The 19,507-nt window shown below is 30.6% G+C and overlaps 2 protein-coding genes across 2 annotated transcripts; one reads left to right on the forward strand and one right to left on the reverse strand.

Annotated features, from left to right (window-relative positions):
- Positions 1 to 65: 65 nt before the first annotated feature.
- On the reverse strand, positions 66 to 6,740 carry LOC130823686 (uncharacterized). The gene is made up of 6 exons (XM_057688417.1): positions 5,911 to 6,740; positions 4,906 to 5,003; positions 3,498 to 3,522; positions 1,260 to 1,380; positions 1,039 to 1,173; positions 66 to 524 (listed from the first exon to the last, which is right to left on the reverse strand). The coding sequence occupies exons 1-6, from the start codon at positions 6,326 to 6,328 to the stop codon at positions 311 to 313; spliced, it is 1,011 nt and encodes a 336-aa protein (XP_057544400.1). The 5' UTR covers positions 6,329 to 6,740; the 3' UTR covers positions 66 to 310.
- Positions 6,741 to 10,608: 3,868 nt separating this feature from the next.
- Positions 10,609 to 18,377, forward strand: LOC130823689 (pectinesterase/pectinesterase inhibitor PPE8B-like). The gene is made up of 3 exons (XM_057688420.1): positions 10,609 to 11,668; positions 16,527 to 17,120; positions 17,224 to 18,377. Exons 1-3 carry the CDS (start codon positions 11,368 to 11,370, stop codon positions 17,946 to 17,948), a joined length of 1,620 nt encoding a protein of 539 aa, XP_057544403.1. The 5' UTR covers positions 10,609 to 11,367; the 3' UTR covers positions 17,949 to 18,377.
- Positions 18,378 to 19,507: the final 1,130 nt, after the last annotated feature.

Genomic DNA, 19,507 nt, shown 5'->3' on the forward strand with positions numbered 1-19,507 from the left:
AAGATTCTTCCTAACACTTGTTTCTTGACATCATAAATAGTAGTATTTCTGTAATTGCAACAAAGTAAAAGAGAGAAACTTTCTTATTCTCATTATAAGAGGCTGATATTTCATCTAAATTTCCATTCAGTAGACACCCTTAATTTTGGCGTAAAATGGCAAAACGAAAGAACGATGATTACATGCTTGAATTATCGAATGGGCTGCCTAGAAACCTATGAACTACTTATCATTCCTTTCTGAATCCCGTGTACCTTCTCATTTAGGATGAAAGAAACTAAACTCGATAAATTGATATGCTAGTGCTACGCTATAGATGCAATGAAAACATCCAAGATACTAATTGACGTTCCACTTCTTCCCAGTCGTGAACTTTAGTCACAAGGGGATGTTGATTATTGGATCCCGTTTTGCACCAAGGGTAAGAGTTCTGATAATCGAAAAGTAGCACTCTTATACCGACTTCTGCACATTCTAATGCATATCTTGGATTATCGTCAATCAACACCTTTGCTCCCAGTGACCTGGCATCAACAAAAACGACAATGAATCCCAACATTGCTTAGTCTTGAGTTCAGGATGTTTTCAAAGGTGGCACGCTTCGACTAATAACCCTAAAAAGAGATCTTTTCCCGAGCACTAAACACTGCTTTCTAAAACTGATTACCCAAAACAAATAACGACGAAACGCGACCCAAATCACTCACGGTGGACTCCCGGTGTAGAAAACCTTTTTAAAAGGTTTTTTTGCCTTCATTTACAAATTAAAGAATAAAAACGAAGAAAAATTGAGATGAAACCTAGAAAACCAAAACAGTTCCACTTAAAAACAATTTCTGAAAGCAAAAAAAAAATCATTTTAATTTAATTTTGTTTCAAATATATTTTTTACACATACCGAATCGTTCCCGAGTCAATCAGAATGAGTTCCTTGTTCCCGTAACTGTTCCCCGTTCCTAACCGAATATCATTTCAAGTAACAATGGTTGACACGCATTTGAATCAGGAGTTCTTAGATATGCAGAAATAGACGCGTACCTGCAGATTTCGGATTTCGGTTTTGATATTCCTTCTAGAGAAAAGTGATTACCAAAGTGAATCTCGTCAAACATTTCAGGATAGTGCTTGTCAAGCCATTCAATTGTGTGATCTTTGATGACATTTTGACGGGACCTACAAACCGAGAACATTGAACTAATCAAATCACATGATAAAATGAATGCAAACATTATTGGGAGGAAGTTGGAGCATGTACATACGTGACAACCGACAGACTGCAAAATCTTGATAACTTGCTGAGAGCCTTATGAGCTCCTGGGATCGGGTAGATTCCGTTTTTGAAATAAGATGTCTTGAAGAACTCATGAACACGGATATCAGCTGCATAGAAATGGTGACCAATCAAAAGCAGCAAGACACGTAAGGGAACGTCATAGGAAAATAGCAAAATAAATTTACTGAAAATTAAAATATGGCCCCTCAATTCCGAAATAAACGCACTCAATTTCCTTAAATCAAAATCATGCCCTTCAAAAAAGTTTTTAGCTATTCCCCTCGACCTTATACTGGCATGTGACAATCTAATTCGCTTTTTGTGAACTAGTGATCAGCTCAAAATTTCCCAAGAACAACCCAAAATCGACCATACTTTACTTTTTTCGATTCGCTATTTGTAAGGAGATTAGCGAATCATGTGCCACTGGTCTGGATTACTTAATAGTGTACAAAAGGCAGTATGAGTAGAGGACTTATGGGCATCAGATGGCAATCCAGTGAAGCTTGTTATGGAGGTGGCATTCGGTGGTGACTGTTGCTGTTTTGTTATGGCAGTAATGGGGATGGTGAGTGTATTTACAGACCATAGTGTAAAAGGTGATGTTAATACTTTGTTAGATGAGAATATCTTAAAATGAGGACTTCAAAGAGTGTAATGCTTGCAGCAGAACCTGCAGACGGAGTCGCAAATGCAGAAATGTGCATCTTTGGTTCGTTAAAAGCAATCTTGTCCAAAACACGAGCAAAAAAGAGTTTTACTAACCGTATCACAAGGGGTATTTCAATCAAGCTCTTGGAACGGTTTAGAACGGAGTTTAACTAGCTCTATCCTCCATGTGCCTCAAGACACCAGCAAAAAAGAGTTTCACTTACCCTATCCTCTGTGGCTCAAGTACCATATCACAAGTGTGAGAATAAGTGAGTTTCATGGAGTATTTCAATCAAGCTCTTAAAATATTCTATTATGGAGCCAATAACTAATCTATGGAATCTGATCCCAAGGTTACCACCCCCAACCCTATGGAATCAAAACTTAACCCTTCTGCTATTGGATCATCTGATTCAACAAATTCGAAAGCATTGGATATCCATAGCGACCATAGCATAAAGGAATGGAGGGTGAATCGCATACGTACGTGGATGTGATCGGCTAAAACTTGGAGAGTAATATTTTTCCTACTGTAATTGTTTAGTTAAATCTAAAATCAATGAAGAAATGAGGTGATACCAAAACTAATGTTAGAAAAAGCATACGACAGCAGGACGTTAAAATGTGAATGCCAAATCCTCATATCACATGTCAAATCCAATTTTAGGAAGAAAAAGGCAATTGATACGGTCTAGAATAAGCTGCGGAAAATAGCAGAACCACCATGAGGTGGAGTTTAGAATAGTGCAGCAATTTCCCCTCAATCTTTCCATGTGTCTCACTCTCTCTATTGAGCGAATTTTAGGCCAAAATTTGAGTAAGGAACGGAGTAAAAAACGTAGAGGTGACGATATGAGATTGTAGATAGTTGGGATAAAGTCACAATCCCCTAGGTATGAGGTTCCATAGTAAAAAGGTCTAACCAAACATATGAATGGAGTCCAATCCATTTCAAACCTTCTACATGTATTATACTCCAAAAAGTGAGTTTTCACATGCCTTTTTGTTGAGTTAATAATGCAAATTAGTGCATGTTTGGTTTGTGAAAAAAAAAGTTGTCCAAATATATGAAGCGAATAAAGGTTTCTTTAACTATTTTCCGAATTTGAACCATTCCAAGATAGCAATAAACAAGACCTCCATCCACATATGACTCCATGCTACTCCACTTCTGTCTCCCTTCCCATCCCACACATCAGTAAACCAAGACCTTTTATGTTAAGCATAAGTTTGACCGACACACATTGAATGGCTATTTTTTTTATCGGAAGTGCTACACGATCTTTCAAGTCACTCAAAGGCTCAAACTATCAATAACAAGACTTGAACAAGAAATCGAAATGACGAAGTGAGAAAGAGAAACAAGGCATAAAGCATTGCATTATAACTAACAAGATCAAAAGGCAGCCAAATCCATCAAAAAAAATAAACATTTGAAGGTTAGAGAGGTCTAACAATCAAGATGAAAACAAAAATCTAATTCATGACAATGTCGATTGCTTTACAAGATGATTTTAGAAACATATTAATATTTAGCAAAGAAAATAGATGTTACGAGGTGAAGTTATAATACCTTCATCACGAGAACATTCCCAAATCTGCAATAAATTAATTAAAGCATTAGGCCTCAAATGAACACTATTTACTAGGGGTTAGTCTAATAACAATATCTGCAAATCAGAGACACTTCACATGAATGCTATATAAGTCAGACATGCATATTTTTCAGTGAAAGCAAAATCGATATTTTATAAATACTAAAACTACTAATCAAGTGGCAGGAAAATTTAATAACGCAATTAGAAGAATTCAAATCAAATAGGTGAATCAGAGAATTCAAATTGGCCAAGCATATATGCCATATATCATAGACATGTTTATTCTTGTAATAAAGTAGACAACTCATCCACAAGTAATTGCTATCCAAACATTTTGCTAAAATCTCAAATTACAATCCTAAGATTAAAAACAGACGAGCAATCCATATCGTAAGTAGGATCTTAATGTTGGTATTATCTTATGATCCTTATTGGAATAGAATTTTAAGTGGTAGGATAGAAATGAATTTGCAATAAAATGAATGGATCTTGAAAATTTAGTCTCAATTATAATTAATTTTTCATTTTCACCATCTTTCACATACACATATATGTGTATAATAATCCAAAATAACAATTAAAAAAATGAAACTCATTATTAATAGAGTTTAAACTAATTCTTAAATGTTATTCCCTTTCATTCCTTAAAAAAGTGAAAGAATTATATCATAATTTTAAACTTTTAAAATGATTAATTGTGACAAGGAAATACTCCCTCCAATTCAGAGCAAATTTCTCATTGAATTTTCGATACTATTCATCGATCACTCTTAAATTGTATTTAATTCTTCATTTAGATGTCAAAATATAGTTAAGAGGGATCTTGCTTGATTCGTTTCAATGTAAATTTTATCAATATTAAATTTTTATAATTTTTAATCTTACACAATTAGAGATATTTAGGATTAAATTAATGCATTGGATAAAGTGCAAAAATTAAATGGGATAATTGGGGTGAATTGGAGGGAGTATATATTTTAGCATATTTAAGATTATTGTTACGATTCTACGAATTAATCTTTACCCATTCGATCCTAACAACCCCTTTGATCTATTACAAAGTAAAATCTTGATCTTGATACCCTTGCATCCACGTATTCCAAGCGACACATTAGAAACCACTGATTTACATATATAGAAAGAGAAACAAAACCACTTATACAATCAAAATCACTAATTTTGCTGGAGACCACCTAGGATCCAAAAACCACATCATTTTCTAGCCAATGCAAAGAAGAAATAAGAAACAGATTAGCAAGAAGAATGACACATTGATAGGCCAGACCTTCACATGATGGAGATATGCTTTGGACACATAGTGCAACCATAAACAAACAAACCGGACAAAATAACTACGAACGCATTCAAGGCCTTAGAATGTACCTTGTAGAACTCGTAAATATGATACTCAGACACTGAATGAACTGAAGAATAACGGTCCGCAATAAACCTGTTTAGAGCTGATACAAAGTTTCCAAGCACTGCACCCAGACAGGGAGACATAATTAGAGGCTAAGGTACTTGTATTCAGGACACCACCACAAATGTCAGAGCAAGACTGAATATCAACCAAACTAACTAAGTACCTCAAGCTATAATATGACACCCTTGTTATTCCTGATGAACTTTACACTTGAAAGTAGTTCTATAATTCTAATAGTTTCATACATTGCAGATTTCCCTTAATTATATGTTTTGCAATGCCATTCACATCAACTATAAGAAACTTCTGAGACTCTCTCTAATAGAGCAACAACAACAATTGAAACAAAACAACAAACCCATCCATCACTATAACCATAATACCAGATAAAATAATGCTCTTAATACTTTACAATCCTAAAACAGCAAAAACCATATTATTTGAACTCTCCATTTCACCTTAGTACATGTATCAAAACCACGACACCATAGGCGGATGTAGCATTTAGTCATTAAGGTCGGTTGACATCACTTAAATCAAAAATAAAATCTTGTACAAGTAAATATAACCTAGACGTGTTAGTTAGTGTATTGTCTTTCACGTGACCAGGGTTTAAAACCATCAAGAGCGTTTTACATAAATATTTTTTTTTAAATCATTGACATCACTTTTTTTTCCTTGGATCCGCACAGTCGACAATCCTATGTGGGTATCATACTTCACTTTATTTTAGTGATAACAAACAAACGAGTTATTTTCGATTGACCCATGTTAGCAAATATAAGGTGCATCTTCACATATAAAGTGTAAATGATTTAGTGATTCATTTTAATACCATCCCGCTACTATAATCTGAAATCAAAGAACTACACATACTTCATCCTTCAAAAATGAACACAACAAATTTTAAAAATTGAAATATAAATAACAAGAGCAAATAATTAACAAGGAGTGATAAGTTATACCCTCATCAACATCAACAGCAACAACAATCTTCTCAGGCAATGAACTACCATCAGAAAAACCAGTAGAACCTCCTCCTCTTTGATGAACTCCACCATTAACATTCAAAACCCCATTACTGCTTTTACCTGATTGCAAATGAAGAACCTCCAAATTTGAAAATGGTTGCTGAGAAAGAGTAAATGCCCTAGTTTTATGATTAACATCTTCACTCTTCAAATTAGGAACTTTATCCCGGAAATCAGCACAACCCTTTGAATTTAACCCAATATTATGAGCAAGATTGATTCTTGAGCTATGAAAATGGTTTGAAGTAGAGATTTTTTTGGGTAAAGAAGATGAAACTGTGTCGTTTTTAAACAACACACCAAATTCTTTGCCTATAGAAGCCATTGATTGCAAGATTTGCTTTCTTATCATTACTGAATCAATCACATCTTAATTTCTATCTAAATTAATCAAAAACAAATCAAGGGTATCAAATTTTGGATATCCAATTCTCAATTTAGGGTTAAATGCACAATAAAAATGATGAAATTTTTTCACAATTTTGGGAAAAGTGATTGATTCATGTAAATCATTGAAAATGGGATTTTGAAATGTTTATGTGTTTGGTGGAAAATCAAGAGATTTAATGATGAAAAAAGAAAAGAACAGAGAAAAAATAGCAAAAAGGGGAAAAGTGAGAGAACCCTACGCTTCCACCTCTGGTATCTCCATCAAATTTCACTTTAACCAGAAGCATACGCCGGCATACTTAAATTGTTAATACACCATTATGATTATTAATTCACTTTTCAGGGTTTCTCTCTCACTCATGCTTCTACCGAATAGGCTAATACCCTAAAGGCAATAATACATCTTCATTCGGGTTATTAGATCGACTTGAGGGGTATAATTCGGTTTGATTAATTTTGGGCTCGGTTATTTTTCGAACACAAACGTATATAAAGTTGGTGGATAATGTGTAAAACATTATTTGATATATTATGTGTTGGATAAAATAATAATATAAAAATAATCATAAAACAAAGTTCACGGCCACTTTTAAAATAATAGTAATAATAATTATTTGAAAATAGAAATTGAGCATTTTTGGAGTATTTTTAAGTCGTGTGGAATTGGTAGAATTATACAATTCTAGTTGTGATTTATGATTTTAACAATTCTACCTGCGATTCTAATCGAGTTCGATTTTAGTAATGATTTAAAACATTAGTGTGGGGACCATAAAATTGTACCATTCAACAATCTGAATTGTGATTTTAAGAGTTTGCCCGTGTGAGATGACATATGATTTTTAGTTTGATAGATAATGAAATATGCTTTTTGATATGTAGTTGATGAATGCTAAATACATATAATCTCTATATCCTTACACTAGTAGAAAAAAACGTATCTGGTGCGTGTCATTTGCTGCGGTTTTTTATATACGCAGCAATAAATAGGAAAAAGAATTTAGAAAAAAAAAACCCCATCAACTGTTGCGGTTTCTTCATTGCCCACAACAAATAATCACTTGGCCACACAATTGCTGCGGTTTTATATGAGCCCGCAGCAAATAATTCATAACTGCTTCATTCAAATGCTGCGGTTTTTGTCTAAGCCTACAGCAAATAAACTGTTTCATTTCACAAAATTAAAACCCGCCATTCAACGTTTCATTTCACAAATACTCGACTACTGTTGTATTCTCTCAAACCCACCATTCTCGCAATAAACTGCTTCATTCTTCATCTTCATCTTCTTCTAAAACCCTTATATTCTTCATCATCTGCTGCTTCTTCGCAAACTGGTTCATAAACCCATTGAAAAACACTCGAAAAATTGATTCATAAACTGTAACAGTTTCTTCAAACCCTATTCTTCATCCTCTTGGTTCATAAACCCACGGCATATTTGTTACTTCTTTTCACTCGAAAAACCCATTGAAACGCACGACATTTTCTTGTTCACTGCTACTTCTTATTCATAAACCCTCGACTGTAACTGTTCATAAACTCGAAATTTAATACTTTGGTCTTGTTCATCTTCAAAACCCACGAAATTAAGGTATTTTTTCTCTTTTTAATTTGTTAAGCATTTAAGTTTTGCAAGATATTCATGAAAACACTCGAAAATTAGGGCAACTGTTTTATACTAATTTTGTTTCTCTGTTTTTCATTGTAGATAACATAACCCACGAAATCAAGGTAATTATATTTATTTTACTTATTTGCAAGTTCATATCTTTATTGTTTAACATGTAATTTAATAATTTAGTGCTAAAGATATCAATTTATTTGTGAATTTTACATTATTCAAGTTTATGTTATTAGTTTGTTAAATATTTGTGTAATTTGTTAAAAATGTGGTTTTACTTGAAATGAGGGGTGGATGAGATTTGAACCCAAGACCATGATTTCTGAACTATGTCATCAAAGAACCAATTCAACTAAAAGTTTAAGCTGATAGTTTATTGTTGCCCACATGATAGTCGTCCCACATCAGAAAAAGAGAAGTGAGTATACCATTCTATAATTTGACGAATAACTTCTATTACTACTAGTTGAGTTTAGAAGTGAACCTCTTTCAAACTTATTGTTAAGAAACCAACTCAACCAAAAGTTTATTAAGCTGATGGTTGAGACCTTAGAATATGTTATATGCTCTAATACAACCTTTCACACGAGAGTCCTTTGGGCTAAAAAGTGTGGATGCAGCATGCCCTCCTTATACTTGACATTGGATATTCCATTTTAAAGGAGGGTTGATAGAGATTCGAACTCACGATCTCTTTTTCACGCTGACTCTGGATACCATATTAAGAAACAAAACTTAAACTTAAACTTAAGCTAATGATTGAGGTCCCAAAATATATTATATACTATAACACTTGTAAGTGAATAACAATTTCCTTCCTTATTTGAATTGTTTAAGCCCATTTCAATATTCGATTAAATAGAAATGATACCAAGTCTATGCATGGAGATGCCACTATCAACTAAGATTTATAGTAAAAAAAAAAAAAGAAAAGAAATGATATGTATAACAATTAATCTTTTCTTAGATTGAATCTCACCTAGCTAATTTTTTTATTTTTTCAGCTTACTCTATATAATAATAAAAAAAAAAAAAACCTTTCAAATAAATATTATATTCATTCCTTTCAAAAGTTATAGATCACCATTTTAAGTAATATGTCATATATCTTCGGATATCCTAATCAGTCAATTGTGTCCAAGCCAAAAAACTTTCTTAATTTTAAAGCATTTACTTAACCCTTTGAATAGTGTTTTAATTATGATTTGTTTATAAATTGATCATCCAATAAAAATTGTTCAATATATGTTCATCAATCATTGATCATTTACACACTCTGCTTTATAAACTCAAAGTATAAACACCCAAAAAAACAAAAAGTTGTGAAACATTCTTAATTCAATAGAATTGAGTTGTATCTTAGTTAAAATATATACTCCTTTTGTTCTCTAATGAAGTTTCCACAAGGAATGTTCACGGGAATTAAGAAAATAATAATGTTTTAGATAATGAATATATTATTTAATTGAAGAATAAATTTGATGAAGAAAAATAGGGACTATAAGCATTAAAAAATATTAAAAAAAGTAAGTGGAAAAAATATAGGGACAACACTAATAAAAAAATATTTTTATAAATTTAGTGAAAAACATGTGGGACCACAAGGAATATAAAAGTGTTAAAATTATGTTTGTGGAAGAATGTAGAGTTCATAAACATTATAAAAATATTAAAATGGGTATAAATAAGATTGTTTTTGTCCAAAATTTGTGACATAAATGGAAAGATTTTTTATGGGAACAACAAATGAAATACTCCAAAATGGCAAATGAGAACTTCTTTAAGAAACGAAGGGAATATATTAACTTTTTCAAGATTGAACCGAATTCAATTCTCAGTAGCCCCTTTTCTTTCTTTAGTGTTCGATCGTGACAATTTGTCACATAATCACTCTACGGGCACATTCATGTAGACACGCTCACAGGCACCTATGGGCTCGGGCCCATAAATACACGAGTAATAAGAGTGGACTTGCATACAACACTTGATGAGTTTCACTCTTTCCCAAAATTATCATATGGTATTAGGACGATTATTCACAAGCATTATATACAAGTCAACACCCCAATATTTTAGTGAGGTAGAAAATTTTCTCACATATAAAGTATTTCCAACACTCCCTCTCACATGTGAGCCACATCATATCTAAGACTCACTTTGAATCAAATACCATGTTAGACCGTGACAATTCGCCACATGATCATCCCATGAGCCCACTCGTGTAGACACACCCACGGGGCACCCTTGTACTTGGTCCCACAAGCCCATAGGTAATAAGCGTGGAATTGCATACAATATTTGATGAGTTTAACTCTTTTTAAAATCATATGGTATTAAGAAAATTACTTACCAATCATTATATATAAGTCCACACCTTACTCAAGAGTATTTCCAACATTTAGCTACACATAATCTAAAATTAAAAAAAAAAAAAGAAAAGAAAAAAGAACTAGACTTAGTAACGCAAAATAACCTAAGGTAGTAAATAGGAGTAATAATCACAAACACTAGAAGAAACATACTTCCATAAATACAGAACGCAAGCAAGCTGTAAGATTGAACCAAATAAATATCCTCTAATAAATTTCTTCACCTGTCAGCTTGCCTTTCCCCAAGACCTATAAATGCACCCCTTCTATGAACAATACTCTCATACACTCTTTCATTCCTAGCTATCTTAATATCCTTCGTTATACCACAAAATCAAGTCTTATTACGGTCGAAGCATTTCTCCTTTTTTTAAGTTGAAGACTAGAGAATATTCTCGTGCATTCTTCTTTCCTCGGCCCATTCTGTACCCACATAATATACATATATATATCTTTTATATACGCTCAAATCAGATCTTATCTCAATTGAAGCATTTTTTACTTTTTTAGGAGAAAACTAGAGTCTATTTTCGTTCCCTCCTTCCTTCCTCACCCTGTACCCATATAATATACATATATATCCTTCATATACACCCAAATCAGATCTTATTTTAGTTTAAGTATTTCTCGAGAAAACTGTAGTCTATCTCGTTGCCTTCTCCCTTCCTCAGGCTACTCTATACCCACATAATATACATATATATTTTTCATATAAGCACAAATTAGATCTTGTGTAAGTTAAAGCATTTTTCACTTTTTTAGGAGAAAATTATAGTCTATTCTCATTGCCTCCTCCCTCCCTCTTCATACCCTATACCTACTAATATACATATATATCCTTCAAATATGCACAAATTAGATCTTGTCTCATTTGAAATTTTTCTCCTTTTTTAAGGATAAAATTGTAGTTTATTCCTCGTTGCCTCCTTCTTTCCTCGGCCTACCCTGTACCCCAGTTTAAATATCTTCCTATTCATAAAATTCTATTTTTGTTTTGTACTTTCTTTCATGGCAAAAATAATGGTGGTAATGATGTTAATGGTAATGATAATGGTGGAACCACCAGAAAGTGTAAAAGCAGTAGGTGATGAAGATTTGATCTCAATGGAATGCTTGAATGTGCCTGCATCTGTATTTGTTGATACTTTGAAGAATAGCATGGATGGAGTTGTCAAGGTTGCCTCAATTCTTGCTGAGTTTTCTGGTGTTTTTGGTGATTTTAGAGTTTCTAATGCAATTTCTGATTGCCTTGATTTGCTTCAATTGTCTTCTGATGAGTTGGGTTGGACTCTATATGCTTCACAATATGGTACATACTCTCTCTTTTTAATTTTTTATTATCCTTTATTCATTAACTAATTAGCCCCTCTTGCATGAGACCGTTTCAACGTGAGACGAGTCTATATAAAAGGTTTATTATACTAAAAGTTGTTGTTATTGGTCTATTTAACCCAAATATGGGGCGTGTCTCACGATGAAACTGTCTCATATAAGAATTTGTGTAACTAGACAATGCCCGTTCGATACATGGTTTTATTAAATTTTTTAACATATTTGTATAAACAATAAAATAAAAAATTTAAAGGTTTATGTTTTAACCATCTAAAATGTCCTATACTCATTTAATAAATAACATTATAAATATTTTATAAATAATTAAAAAATAAAATAAAAATATATGATTTTCTAATAAATTAAACGATGTTATAAAAAATAAAAAATTAATCAATATGAGTAATATTATAGTCATAATTAGAAAGTAGAAAAAATTATAGATATAAACATTAGTCATAATAACAATAACATCATCATTAAGTTTTATAGGAAAATTTTTATTGAGAAAGTGACACCTAAGTAATTTTAAAAAGTGATGACATTATCTCTTTTGGACTGTCATAATGTTATTTATTATCTTATATTGGTCATTTATAATTTTAAAAAGATCATTTATAACTTTAAAGAGATAACATTTTTAATTTTAAAGTGATTATATATATATATATATATATATATATATATATATATATATATATATATATATATATATATATATATAGATGTAGGATCAAATAAAAAGGATTTTAAAATGAGAAGGGTGAGAAGGATTTTTGTTTGATTTTGTTTAGTTACTGTATATACAAAAAAGGATACTATGTTATAAATTAAGAACATTTTAAAAATAGTTAACTTTCTGTATAACATAGTTACTTTTTCAATTATAAGTTTTTGGCTTAATCGTGACTATAGTTTTTTTTTTATTTTAGTGAAATCAAGGGTGTAGAGTCCTTTTTACCCTTTTCATTTTCAACCCCTTCTCAATGGATCTCTCCCCTATATATATATATATATATATATATAATCTTAAATTGATTATTTACAATTTTAAAATGATCGATTAAGAAATTATAATTATTATGTAGACTAATAATATTCAGAAATATTTATTATTATTATTGTTATTATAGGCTAATAGACATTGTTTAATAAGAAATTTTTGTTTTATGTCGACATAAATAGTTGGAGATTGCTTCTTCTAGTATAGATAAATAGAAAGAATGATAGATAAAAGTGTATTAATATACTTGGGTTGCAATTGTAATGTGACAATCAATACTAGATGAAGTTTTTTTTTAACATGTGGCATAATATAATGTTAAGTTGTTCGGGGGGAGATTTTATCTATTTATCCATTATTTATCCATTATTGTATCGGATAGTCTTTTAGGAGACCGTCTTTTTTAAAGACATATCTCAAGTTCAATGGATTAAAGATTAATATCTATTTACCGTATTCTTAATGCCTACTTACATTATTCTTAATGCTTACTTATCATATCCTTAACGCTTAGATTGCCTACTTTGAATATCTTAAGTGTCTACTTACATCATTCTTAATGTCTACTTACAATATTTTAAAAAATATACAATAGGCCGGCCCAATTAGAGATGGTCTCTCAAAGAGACCGTCTCTCACAAGAATTTGTGTTAATGTATTAATGTATTATTTAGATAAGTACTAAAATTGCTCAAAAAATTAAATTCCTTAAGATAACTCCTGTTTTAAATTTTTTTTGATAGATAAACTTTTTAAAATTCTTATAAATATTTTGATTTGCGCTGGGACCTTATTTACATATAATATTGGGTTTTTCGTTTAATAAGTTGATCGCCAATTAAATCTCCAACAGTTACATAATTATGTGTGAGTTTTCAAATTAATTTGAATTTTGATCTTATAATCTAAAATACATATTATAGAACACAATAATGTGGAAGATGAGGGAGAGAACAAAGTGATAATTGGACACTAAAAAACCACATTAATTTAAGTCTTTCTACATAAATATTTGAAATTTTAATGTTTTAATGGTTAATAATCCGTTAAAAAAAAAAAACAATGCCATATCTATATGTGGGGTCATTGTGCAAACGAATTTGAAATACAAAAATTACCATAAAAATTAAAAAATTATTTATAATGCGGAAATTTAACCATGGTTTACCATAAGAAATTTCAAAAAATTCATGAAGTAAAATGTTTACGGTGAATTTGTTGCAAATATTCTTGGGGAGTTATTTGAAGATTTTGGATGTAGATTTTGTTGATGTTCTTACGTTTATTGCAATATATTCTTTAAATTCCGTTAAAATGCAGTTTTTTGTGGAAATATCAGAATATGACTTCCTTAACCTAATTCTTACCCCCTCTTATTTTATCACTTTTAAATTGTATTTTATTATTAATCTATAAGTTAAAACATAGTCACGTGAGATCTTATTTGATTCGTTTTGATGTAAATATTATTAATATCAACTTTTTATAATTTTTAATTATACATAACTCGATATATTAAGTATTAAATAAGTACATTGAATAGAATGCATAAAATAAATGGAGGGAGTATTATTTTATAATTGAAAGTCTAAAAATTGTACTCCGTAGTCCGTATATAATAGTTTTGTAAATAGTCAAATAAATAATCAAATTGTCGGTGAAGTTAAGATGAACTAGGTCATAGTATGGAAAAAAATAAGATATTGGAAAATGGAAATAGGTAAAATCCACTCTGATAAACAAAAAATTAGGTAATAAATGATGAGAAATTATAGTGTTTTTTTTTTTACGGAAAATGTATATATTTGTAATGAATAAAGAGAGAAAATAAATCTCACGAAAGAAATTTAAAGTCTTAAAATTAATTATGAATACGATTAAAAGAAAGTGGTGGATCGTCGTGCAAAATAACAATGTTACGAAATAAGTGAAATAATTTAAAATAGCAATAGCTGCTAAATGAACGTGACAAACAGAATATATAAAATATAACTACATTCAAATTTAATTTAATTTATAACTTTAACTTCATGAATTTATATTAATATTTTGTCTAAATAAACATTACCGGCAAAAAGGCTTTATGTTACAAAATATAATGTGACCCAAACCATAGATTAGAAAGTAGTGGTTTCTAACGTAGACAATAATTGCAAATTTCTATTAGTAGTTGGAGAATTACATTTTCTTTTAATGAAAAATTGGAATTATTTTATTTGGGGCTGTTTTTTGGATTTTTTTTTAATCTTTATGAGAAACTAATTATAAAATAGAGGGAGCAGTAAATCAATATTATTTATATTGATTGATGCAACTCATGCAACATTTTGTAGTGATTTTACTTCCTAATATTCCTCTATCTCTTTGATTGATTTGCATTTTTTACACTTACCATATTTACAAATTTATATTTTTGAAAAAAACTCATATATTAATGGATGCAATAAATCACAATTATTCCAATTGCATAGCTGTACATAAATGTACTGTTTAAAAAATTATAATGGGGAACATATAATGTACTGTGTCATTATATATTGTTTGATAAAATTTTGGAATTACATCGCGTAGAAAATTATACAACAAAATATATAGATTTATTCCATTGTAATTGGAATTACACAATTTAGAAAATTATAGTGCTAAATTACACTGTGTATAAAATTATTGCAATTTGGGAAATTACTTGAAGTATATAATAGTCCCTTTTCCCATCAATTGTTATTTAAAACTAAAATGACATAAAATTCAATTAATTGATCATTAATAAGTCATTTATATTGATACTTTGTTAGACTACCATAATTACAATTTTGAATTTAGGAAAAATGTGAAATATGATTTGCAATCTAAAATTTTATTAAAATATTAACGTATTTAAAAGTCCGTGCATTACACGAGTTTCTATCCTACTGTAAAATACTCCCTCTGATCCTTTAATTTAGTCCCATTTCCTTGGGCACGCATATTAAGGATTGTGTGGGGTCCATGTAAAAGGTGATAGTTGGGTATTTTTAAGTAAGGGTATTTAAGGGTTTATGGGGGTAAATTCGTAATTACGTGTGTGAACTAAGGGTATTTAAATAAAAAAGGATTGCCAAAAATAGAAATGGGACTAATTCAAAGGTTTTGCCAAATAAGAAAATGGGACTAAATTAAAAGATCGGGGGGAGTAATATATATGAATTAAATTAAACACTATAACTAATTTTTTGATGCATCATTTAAAATAATTCATAATTGATTTTGAGTAACATAACAAGTAAATGTATTAGATCAATAGATCATAGCTTTAGATTCTTAGGAGTGGAGATGTAGTTCAGAGTTACATGCAGATAGACAAAGGACTTTATTGTCCATGTGCTAATAAATTGGTCTTATCTAGCAGTATTTGAATAGGTTTGCTTTCAATCTAATAATTCAATGGAATAAATGTATTTAAAAAAATTATTAATACATTTTAAAAAAATACTATATAAAATTTCAAATTATGTATATTTTCCTTCAAATAATAATCTTATAATATTGATATTATAATTAAGACTTTAAAAATAAAACGTTGGCCTCAAACACTTTAATTAATTAACTAACAATATATTTGATCTCGAGTCACAAGTATCGATTTAGACTAATATAGATGAAATTGAAAAGATTTAAAATTGATCAAATTAGATTATCATCAGATTTAATACACATATCGATTTTCGAGTCTGATTAATTTTAAATGATGACTCAATAGTAATGAGATATTTTTATCAAAATAAAAATTAATTTAAATCGAATATATAAAATTACAAGTTTAGATACGTTAATAAATCTATATATACAATAGGTAAAGGGAAACGTAATGGAACCGGTGACTTAGCTTCAGATTTGAAGACATGGTTAAGTGCTTCCTTGATTAATCAAGAGACTTGTCTTGATGGATTTGATGGCACAAGTAGCATAGTCAAAGGCCTAGTCTCGGGGAGCATCAATCAAGTCTCTTCATTAGTGCAACAAGTCCTCCACATGGTCCACCAAGCCCCTCGCCGTCCTACACCTAGTCGCACCAAGGGAGCTCCACCAGGTAGTGGTGGTAGGCGATTGATGGCTAATGATAATGATGCAAGTGTGTTTCCTTCATGGATTAGATCAGCAGATCGAAAGTTATTACAATCAATAAAAGGTCCAAGACCTAATGTTACAGTGGCATTAGATGGAAGCGGAAATTTTACTAAGATTATGGATGCTATTGCCGTTGCCCCTAGTCATAGTACAAATCGATTTGTGATTTACGTGAAGAAAGGGGTATATGATGAAATTGTTGAGATAAAGAGAAAGAAGACTTATATTATGATTTATGGTGATGGGATGGATGTTACGGTTATAACAGGTAATCGAAGTGTTGTTGATGGATATACTACCTATCGTAGCGCCACGTTTGGTAAGTACATCAAATTTAATTTCATTATTTAGAATTAAAAATTATAGATATTTGATTACGTACAAGATTTTCTAAATAGTAATCTCTAAAATGTGACATGTAGCTGTAACGGGAGCACGATTCATAGCACGGGACATAACATTTCAAAACACAGCAGGACCAGAAAAGCACCAAGCAGTGGCTTTCCGATCCGATTCAGACTTATCAGCCCTTTATCGATGTGCATTTCGAGGATATCAAGACACACTCTACGCACATGCAAACAGGCAATTCTTTCGCGAATGCACCATCACAGGTACAGTTGACTTCATATTTGGTGATGCAGTGGCTATTTTCCAAAATTGTCTAATCCAATCTAGAAAAGGCCTCTCAAACCAAAAAAACACCATCACAGCTCAAGGTCGTAAGGATCCTGGTGAAAACACCGGATTCTCGCTCCAATTTTGCAACATTACTGGCGATTCTAGCCTTAATACCGCGATAACTAACACCACCACCTCTAACACAACCACTACATACACATATTTGGGACGTCCTTGGAAGGCATACTCTAGGACAATCATTATGCAATCTTATATAAGTGGTGTGATAAGGCCAGCAGGATGGTTAGAGTGGAATGGTGATTTGTATTTGGACACACTTTTTTATGCAGAGTACATGAACTATGGGCCCGGAGCTTCACTTTCAGCCCGGGTTAAGTGGGCTGGATATAATATTTTTAATAGTTCGGCCCAAGCTCTTAATTATACCGTGGCCCAATTCATTAAAGGAGATATGTGGTTGCCAACTACTGGTGTCCGTTTTGCAAGTGGACTCTCTGCACTCTAATAGAGTTATATTTATATATAAAAATATTTCTTTCTTTCTTTCTATTTTTAGAGTTGGGGAGAAGAAAGAAATTTTATATCATAACAAGCCGTCTTATATAAAATCATTTCACAGTGAGACGATTTTAAAATAAGAAGCTTAAAAGCTAAAAGTTTTTATTTTTAAGCTATTTAATTGAAGTATAAGACATGTCTTATAGTGAGAGCATCTTATATAAAAATGTATGATATTATAAACCATAAAAAAAGGCTTCTGTGAAAGTCAATGTATTGAATACTTTCCTTTTGTTCTTGTGTTGAAATGTCCAAGTCAAAAAAAAATTATGTTACAAATTCAAGAAAAAAAATTATGTTACAAATTCAAGAAAAAAAATTATGTTACAAATTCAAGTAAGAGTACTTAAAGAGCGATAGAAATGATTTTTTCTGGTCGCCATGTATTAAAGAAAGAGTTATTATATTATAAATTAAGAATTTTTTAAAAGTACTTTTGTTTTTATAATATAGTGACCTTTACAATTTCAACATTTTTAGTTCTATATTGACTTGATTATGTGTTTAATTCGACGCATCAAATTTTAGACTAAATTTGGGTAGTTTTAGATTATTTTGGTGCTTATAGATAGTTGGTTTTCAAATCATTTATATCATTGTTTGCTTGATTAGTTAATTAACGTAATTTATTGTTATTAAAAAGCTATTCTATGTTTGTATCAGCTCTCTCAATAATTTTATAAAATCAGCTCGTTAAAATTGCCACTTTAATCAACTATCAGTCCTAATTATTTTTCATAAAGCGGCATACAACAAGTGATAAAATAATAATAATAATAATAATAATAATAATAATAATAATTTAATAGTTTTTTTACCACCCCTCTAATTGTTTTCATATTCTTCAAAATTAATGATTATTTAATTGTTTTGTTTCATGAAAATTGAAATCGTACGAAAAATACTGATAAATTCTTCTTTATACAACATTTTTGCATGGAAAAATGTTTACCGACAGAAAAATAAAAAGTAAACATCAGATTGATAATGGAAGAAGCATTGCTCATAGTGACAGCAACTAACAAAGAAATACATGTTTATTTAATTTGATTTGTCGCCATCAATTTTATTTACATTTCAGTTGGATTCTATTTGTTTGTCGTATTTTCTTAAAATATAAAATATTCTAGTAATATTTTTAAAAAAAGTTTTTGATTTTTTTATTTGAATTTTCAATCTGATCTTTCATGTTAATATCCACCACATTTATGTCAGGATAATATCTAGCGTATTGTATCATTCTATGTATGTAGTACGTACGTGAGTCGGTGACCATTTATGCTATTGCTGATGTTAATTTGTTCGTATACTATGATCTAACTGACATTTCTCTTCCATTCATTTGTTATAAACTTATAATATACTCCCTCCTATTCATTTTAAGTGTCTCATTTACTTTATGTAAATGCACTCTATTCAATGCACTTATTCAACCCTTAATATATCGAGTTATATATAATTAAAAATTATAAAAAGTTGATATTAATAATCTTTACATCAAAACGA

This window comes from Amaranthus tricolor, chromosome 9 (assembly GCF_026212465.1).
Source record: "Amaranthus tricolor cultivar Red isolate AtriRed21 chromosome 9, ASM2621246v1, whole genome shotgun sequence".
Classification (NCBI taxonomy): Eukaryota; Viridiplantae; Streptophyta; class Magnoliopsida; order Caryophyllales; family Amaranthaceae; genus Amaranthus; species Amaranthus tricolor.